Genomic DNA, 8,227 nt, shown 5'->3' on the forward strand with positions numbered 1-8,227 from the left:
CCCCCCGGGGGTTAGTCTGGGCTGTTGGGAGGGATGAAGGAGGGGTAGAGGTTGGGGTTGGTGGTGGAGTTAGCATCAGGGCCAAGGTCATGTCTGGGAAAGGAGAGAAAGAAGAAGGAGGAGGAAAAAAAAAAGAACAGCCAGGATCCCCTGCGAGAGGTTCAGCACAGCTGCCACAAACCGTCGAGCTGCAGTCAACAACAAAAAAAAAAAAAAACCAAACAAAAAAAAAAAAAAGAAAAGAGGAGAAATATGTATTTCATTGTGTTCTTGAAACAGGCTCTGGGGACCGAGGTGGCTTGTTTGAAAAGCTGCATTAATATGTCAAGAGCTTTGACCTCGGCAGCCAGAACAATACAAGGCGACAGAGAGAGAGAGAGAGAGAGAGAGAGAGAGAGAGAGAGAGAGAGAGAACACACGGAGAGGTGTAGGAGTGGAGGAGGACTTGGTGGGGGGGGGCTGTGGGTGTAAACGATGGGAAACAGACTCCACTTCCTGTTTTTCTTTCAGTATTGTTTCCTTCCCAACTGGACCCCGGACCGTACACGGCTGTACGTGCGAATGGTGCGGCCCCGAGAGCAGCGACCGGCAGAATCAGAATCAAACATCGACCTGGAGCCAAACTGTGGATCCGTCTCATTCACTCAAGCTCTGCTGCGAGCGCCGGGCTGTTCACAGAGGTAAACCAGCTCACCTCTGCACACCTGCGGCAGCGAGCTGCAGGGGTGCTCTGTGCAGCGCTTCTTACGCTTTTGAGAATTTCGTTACGCAACATAAATTGTGATTTTCTAACGACATTAAACCGGAGGACTTGAGTTTCTGCAGGTGTCTTGTGTTTCTGAAGCTGTTCCTGCAGGTGTTTGCTATTGAAGTTTTAACCAGAGGCTGCAGGTCTATAGCTTTTCCCCCACACCTCTGACCTCTGACCTTTGCTGTTTCTGTAGATGGACCGCAGGTTAGTTTGTGAACGCTCTCTCACCTTGAGCTCCACAATGCTCTTGTTGTCCTTGGAGGTGAGCTTGGGGTCCTGGAAAAGGGGGTCTTCCACGTAGATGAGGTCCCACTGATCCGTGGAGTAGCCGTCCAGGACAAACGCCACCTTGGTGACCACCGGCGGCTGCAGGGCCAGTTTAGCCAGCGAGGGCGTGGTGCACTGGATGGACGTCCTGTTCTCGCCGTACACACAGCTCTGGATGTGGACAAAGAACACGTGGGTTAGAAAAACAGTATGGCTGTCACCTGTGCGCACACACACAAACACACACACAAACACACACACACACACACACACACACACACACACACACGACAGCTCCCTCCAGGTTTCCAGTCAGTCACGGTGAAGAGCAGCCGCGCAGTAATCCTCAGATTGGCAGCTTCTTCTTTTTTTACTCAGCAGTCTGTGAGGCAGCGGCTGTTTTCAGACACCGCTGTGTTTGTATGTGTGGCCCGAGGGCACAACAGAGCTTTATCCCATGTTGGATTCAGCCCAGGTAAAGGCCTCCCCAAGCTTTTGTGCTCATTAAGACCCCCCCCAGAGTGAGAGACCGAAAGCTAGGAAAACAAAATACACCCTAAGTCTCTTTTTATTGAGGTGTGGCAGATTTTCATCACATCGCCAGGGAACACCAGGATAGATTACTGCTGAGGCTGACGTCTTTTGTGTTTACGGGGAGGAGGTATAAACCTTATGTGGATGCATTAAGGTCAGATTTGTTTTTTGGCTGTGTCTATGCCGTGTGTGATTATGAGGGAATTATACAATGCACTGTTGAGGTGGCACAGAGCCAGAGACTCACATAAGTGAACTTGTGCAGGAGAAAGCACGGCAGAGGTTACATAAACACCAACCAAAAACGTGTAGATGTTTATCAGGAAGTAGCTCAGTGATCTTATTCGAATGTTCAGTCAGGAAACATTCGCCTTAGTTTTTTTATTATGGTAAATGTAGTTAAATTCCATCAGCTGGCTCCTCTCCAAATATCTTTTAAATCTTTAGGGTCCACATTTATTATCAATGCATTCATTTCTGTCCTTAAAGGTCCCATATAGTCTAAAGGTCTCTGTCCATGTGTAGTGTGTTTATAGATCAGCTCTAGCTTCTATATTAATACTGTGAAAGTATCAAAGCCTCAGTCCACAGAGAAATGCACACAGCCTGTATTCAGAAACTGAGCCTTAAAACCAGCCGTCAGGACTTCTGGAACTTTGTGATGTCACAACAAAGCCGTCACCAAGCCCCGCCCACCTGGACCCACCATCCAAACCTTGCAGGATTTGAGTGTTTACTTGAAATATGCTATAGTTTTATACTCAGTAAATAGTCAGCCAATCAGAAGAGATGCTCAGAGCCTCCTCTCTTCTGATTGGCTGGTGGTTTTTGGTTCTTAAAACCATAAATTTTTCTTCTTATGGCTCAACAAATAACACCTTTTACCACAGGCATAGTATAAGTATAAAGTCAGCTTTAAGTCTGACGTCACGTTACTATTAATAAACCATGCTCGCTGAACTCACTGATGAATAGACACATGCCAGAGGGTTTTAAGTTGCTGAAGCAGAACATCTGCACTTTGTTTCCTCGTGGTGTTTTCTCTGATTGAACTATATACAGTACAGTGCAGCAGGGCCTAAAGCGGAGGGTGGAACCTGTCGACAGCTGGGCAGAAACAGTTGTGCTAAATCAAGACTTGAGCTTTAAGTGCAGAGCAGTTACTGTTTGAAATCTGCCAAAACATGTAAAATGCAGCTCATCTCGTCCCTGTTCTCTCCCCTGCAGTTTTAACAGACACGTGTATTCCTGCACATGTGCGACACATGCACAAGCACACACAAGCAGAACTGTTGTAAAACTCACACTCTTACACAATGTAGTAAACAGCAAAAAAGGCACTGAGCCACTGACAGTTTTACAAACAAGAGTCGGAGTGGGAACTGTTGTTGTGGTACGGGGAACAGCATCCAAATGGGATCCTGAAGTGGGGGAACGTTCCCAGAAACAAGAAATCATTAGACACATTGGACTAACAGGGACGTGGAAAATGTTGTAGTTGACACGACTTCACAAGCAAACAGCGACGAGAGCAGTTAAAAGGTCAGCTGTTATTATAAAATGATCCATTATCCCCTCTTCTGCCTGTCAGGCCGTTTTATTTTTAGATCACGGCACACGCCTCCCATTTCCAGAACATACCCAGACTCCAGAACTGAGGTTATTAGTATTTCTGTGGTTAAACAGGGGCCAGATGTGTTTGATAATTACGGAGATTGTGGTTTAATTCATTATGTAAAGCAAATGTCGAAAGAAAAGCCGTTAAAAGTCGCCACGACGACGTCATCTTCTTCCACACAGGTGCACTCGGAACAAACCGGACTCGTTTGGCCGCGCGCTCACAGATCAATGTTGATGTTTGCGCTGTGGTAACAGCCATGGCAGCCTGTGTTTGTCTTCTGGGCTACAAAGGTGCGTGTGTCTCTGAGTCGATATCCCACGAGGACAGCAGGTAAATAAAATGCTCATCAATGTGCCTCTCGTGACAAATGCTGCCTTCAAAACTGTTGTTCAGCCGAGGGGAAGGACACTCTGGCTTTAATTAAGATCAATGGACATTTTATGACCCTTATTTTTATCGTCTAGTATCATTTACCTGTCTGGTAGAGTTACCAGTGCTGCTATGTCGTATCTGATCCTCCGCACAAACTTTCTTTTTTCTTACATTACAGACAAACCCGGTCTGGAGCCTCGGCGTGCAGGACGCTGTACGCACTGGCCCCGTTTGAAACTTGGCTTGAACACGGCTTTCCCTCTCTGTTCCTGTTATTAGCCGTCTCAAAATACTGTTGTCGGAGGCCGAATGAGCCTGAAAACTCTGTACGACATTTTCTGTACAAGCTGAAACAATTTGGGTGATTTCCCAGGAGATATTCTGTATTTGTGTTCCCTTTTCACTTCCCTTGCACTTTGTATGAGTTTCTGAGCGTTACACTCTTGACACCTGCAAATGTTTTTTTTCCCCCTAAACTGAACTTTGATTGTTGTTCTTTAAACATTATAAGCCTTTTCTTGTTGCAGTAGTTCTGCTGAACCAGCTGGTTTTCCCGGGATTGTTCCTTTATTATTCTTTCCCGGGACATGAATTGTCCTGATTTTGTAACAAATTTACTTTTTAATTTAATAGTTTCAAATAAAAAATATCATTTGTTTGCTTCTACTGCTTTTCTGCTTTATTCCTGGTTATGTCCAATCCTGTGTCTGTAAACACATTATTATTATTATTATTATTATTATTAATATTATCAGCCAATGGCCATGCCTATACTTTTATTTGATAGTTGGCAGAAATATGAAAGTTGACCTTATTACCTAGCAACTGCTGCAACCATCTACAATTCAGGCAGAGAGGATTGAGGCAATCTAGCAAGAGTTTCAGTGTGGTGAAAAGACGGGGCGATGGACAGGGAGGATGTCATGAAAAACCTTTTTACAACATCCGAGTGTCGAGGTTTTTCCACAACAAAAGGTGGCGACCCTAATGGATAATGCAATACCAGTTCTTTCCCTGGGTTTTATTTCTGCCCCAGTTGCCCTTCACTTATGTTCTGTGTTCAGAAACAAAGCTAGACGTGGGGACGCCTACTGGGACATTGATCCGAGGACAAAGAAGAAATGTGGACCCCGAGGTTCGACCGGTTGCGTATAACCTCAGGCTGCACTGCTGAGACGGCAGAGTTTGTTATAATCCCAAAACAGAGTTTGACAAAAAGAGTTGAGATTTGACTTCCGACACTCTGACTGATATCCGAGTCCCTGGAGAGCAGTAGCAGCAGCTCTGTTGAAGTGTTGTTGAAACTTCCTCACGCACTTCCCAGTCCGACTCCCTCGTGAGCTGTAGCAGCCCAGATGGACACACACACACACACACACACACACACACAGAAGAACACACACTCAAAGTTAAATCCATCTGCAAATGCCTGAACACAAGCATAGAGACGTAAACACATATCAGACACACACACACACACATGCATATGAAAAGTGTGTGTGACCGTGTGCAGGGGTAACGCTGGGTCGCCTAACGAAAGCAATCCAATTAACCTCCCTACACACCAATAAGGAGTGAGCAGAGAGGGACTGTAGGGTACCCCCCTCTCCCCCTCTCCCCGCTTCCTCCCCCCTCTGCCCCGTCTCCCAGGGGTGCGGCGGAAGGAAAAATATCCTGTGAATTAGTGGAAACTTCAGTCAGTTTCATTGTTCGGCCCATGTCTCCTCTCATTTAGGGGAGAGGAGGTGAAGGGCCGAAGGTCGGGAGCAGCTGTAAATACAATCGCTCCGAGAGCTCGGCAGCGAGCGGGCCGAGAGGTTTACTGGTGGGTGATGAGAGAACCAGCGATCCCCAAACCCTCCGCCGTCCCCGAAGGATCATTAGTGTAACAGGCTGCGAAAAAGCCAAGTCACAACGGAGCTCCCACGTACAAAAAAACAAAACGCCTGTCACATCTAGAGTGAAAAATACCCGCAGAGTTTCCTGCCATACTGTGTGTGTTGCATTATCATTCACTTTGGATGTTTCTGTAACTGTATATAATGTGTTTTGCATCTTACCCCCCCCCCCTTATATCTCATCTGAAGGTTTATACGACCTTCATCTTTTAGTTTCTGGATACAGCGAAAGATTGGGGAGCATATTTTGTTTTCATATTAAATATTGTTTATTTTATAAATGCCATCGGATCCCTTTGAGTCTGACTGCAGGAGCCTCAAGGCAGTGATTAGTATCATATTGGGGGTCACAGGATTTTTGCATCACCTTCAACTTTCAGGTATTTATCTGCATAAAATTCACTACATCACAATAATATTGTGGTTTTGAGATATGAAACCTGTTGCACGTGCACCATATCTGTTTAAGTAGCAAACACGCGCAGGCTGGCCCCTGTTAGCCTCATAGTATAAAGCTATAAACTGCTAATCTAAACATACGACGCTGCACTGCAGGAGCATCCAAATTAAATGACCCGTTCGCTGCTAATTGCTTTGTTACAACATCTGTCGGAGCCGCTGCATCTGCCACAGACTCATTCTCACACCATGCGAACTTTTATCCAACAATCCTGTTTTATTCTGAAAGGATTCCAGAGACAATGTGCAGCTCAATCAGCTGTTCCCCGCCCGTCTCCAAATAAGAATGGGTGTTTTGATGTGTTCACACGAAACAACGCAGGGCTGCTTTCCTTTTATAGCAACCGGTCCCGTTTCTCATTGACCAACTTAAACACAATCACAACAATACAGCTCGAGCACAGTGTCGGCCGATGAGCGGCTCCACCTTGACTGTTGACGGAGGGGAAAACGTAACTCATTCACTTTCATTCACTTCCTTCTCTCAGATACCCCCCCAGCCTCCACCCCACCCCCTCCTCCAGCTGCGGGGGGCATGGGAAAGGAAAAAGGCTTCATGAGGCATTCAGGTGTCAGCTGTAGGGATTTATTCTCTGCTGGGATGAGATGAGGAAGACGAGTCGGACTCTAAACAGGCCAATCTGTGAAAGCAGGCGACAGGTGCCGAGACTCTAGTTGAACCAAACTACATGTGATGGTGCAGCAGCAACTCAAATTCACACATCTTTTTTTTTGCTGTTTTTTTGTATATGTTCAACGTGCCCCCCCCCCCCCCGGCTTCATGACCATGCCAGCTTTTCATGACGGATCGTAAAAAAAAAAAAAAAAAAAAAATCTCTTTCATGTTTGTGGGAAAGCTGAGATTGGCTGAGACCAGGCTTTACTGGAGATCTGAGAGGCAGATATCAAGTCAACAGTGTGTGTGTGTGTGTGTGTGTGTGTGTGTGTGTGTGTGTGTTTTCCCGCTCTGGCTCCAGCTGAGACCCCTGAACCTCTGCTGTTGGCGTTCAGCAGGTCGGCGTGAAGATCTCACACACTGAGGTCGGGAGCAGAGCTTTGCATCGTTTTGACTTGCCGTGGTTTCGGGGGGTTAATGAACAGCAGCTCTGGAGGAAACACAGACTCACATTACCCAGAATGCCTTTCCGCTGGCGACGGAAACCCTTTTTTTGTTTTGCAATGTCCATTTGTGAAAGATGCTTGACTCTATTTTGAAGGGTTAAGACAATAAGACACTTATATTGTCCCTTCCCAGGCTGAGTCTTAACTCATCCCGTTTACTGGAAAGAATTTAACAGGCGACAGCTGGGGCCCTACGGGGCATGATCCCATCCTAAATCATTAGTAATGATAGCCTTATTTTATACAGGCTGCCCGCTACGTGCACTCGCTCTCTCCTTCTCTCTCTCTCTGTCTCTCTAGCAAGCCAGAAGTTTGTTTTCGCCGCCCCTCTCGGCTCTGTTATTCCAGTTTAAAATGAACAATAAACCATCGGGGCGAAAGTTCACGTCAATATGCTGCTTTTCAGTCATGAGGATTTAAAAGTTTTCAAAGAAATGGTTTTAAAGAGAGTCACAGCATGTGCGATCAACATGAAAGTGACTTCCAAATGCTGCAGCACATAAATGTGACGCGTGAAGAAGAGGTGAACACATGAACTCATCTAAGATTACAGGTTCAATCACACCCGGGGAACTCGGCCGTGACTTTCAAGCACAGTTCCGAATAAACCATAAACCACAGAAGAAGAACTGTAGATTTAAAAAAAAAAAAAAAAGCCTATTAATAAATAAGTGTTTGTGCGGTATCACACTTGCTCCTGATTGGCTGGGAGGTGTCGCCTGAGACGCAGTTTTCCAGTCCGTTAAGCGGCGTGTTCTAAATCAGTGAGCAAAGTGTTTTGAACTGCGGGTAACCATAGCAACAGTGCTTCTGCTTTGTCCCGTGTTACTCACAGGGTTCAGCTGACGACCGACAAACTTCAACGCAGCAACAAAATAAAAGAAATAAATAAATTAAAACTTTTTTTTTTTTTTTATCAGGACATTTACAAGCCATTGCATGTAAAGTAAACGACCCTTTACGGCCCTAAAATCTCCAGTTAGCTCAGACATTTCTGACCTTTCAACTGCTTTTTTTTTTTTTTTTACCCTTTACTCATCCAGAGGGAACGGACCAGACAAACGCTTCACCTCATACAGAGGCTCGCAGTCACACACGGAAACGTCCAGGTGAGGCAACAAGTGCCTACTGTTGTTCCTCAGAGCAGCTCCACTGGAGCAGTTAAGTGCTCAAAGATGTCTTGATAGCAGCTGTGAAGCGGGG

The 8,227-nt window shown here is 45.9% G+C and overlaps 1 protein-coding gene and 1 long non-coding RNA gene across 2 annotated transcripts in view; one reads left to right on the plus strand and one right to left on the minus strand.

Moving 5' to 3' along the window:
- The window catches only part of met (MET proto-oncogene, receptor tyrosine kinase), a 60,251-nt gene that overhangs the window by 20,222 nt on the left and 31,802 nt on the right, over positions 1–8,227 (minus strand). The window contains exon 14 of the mRNA XM_023429497.2: positions 980–1,189. Within this exon, the coding sequence (XP_023285265.2) occupies positions 980–1,189 (210 nt within the window). The remainder of the gene's footprint in view (positions 1–979; positions 1,190–8,227) is intronic.
- On the plus strand, positions 2,695–4,083 carry LOC147817780 (uncharacterized). Its single transcript, XR_015438690.1, has 3 exons — positions 2,695–3,094; positions 3,353–3,503; positions 3,724–4,083. It is a non-coding gene; the product is annotated as an uncharacterized LOC147817780 (long non-coding RNA).

Source organism: Seriola lalandi, unplaced genomic scaffold (genome assembly GCF_002814215.2).
Source record: "Seriola lalandi dorsalis isolate HSWRI2012SDOR001 ecotype SW California unplaced genomic scaffold, Sedor1 jcf7180002054894, whole genome shotgun sequence".
Taxonomy (NCBI): domain Eukaryota; kingdom Metazoa; phylum Chordata; class Actinopteri; order Carangiformes; family Carangidae; genus Seriola; species Seriola lalandi.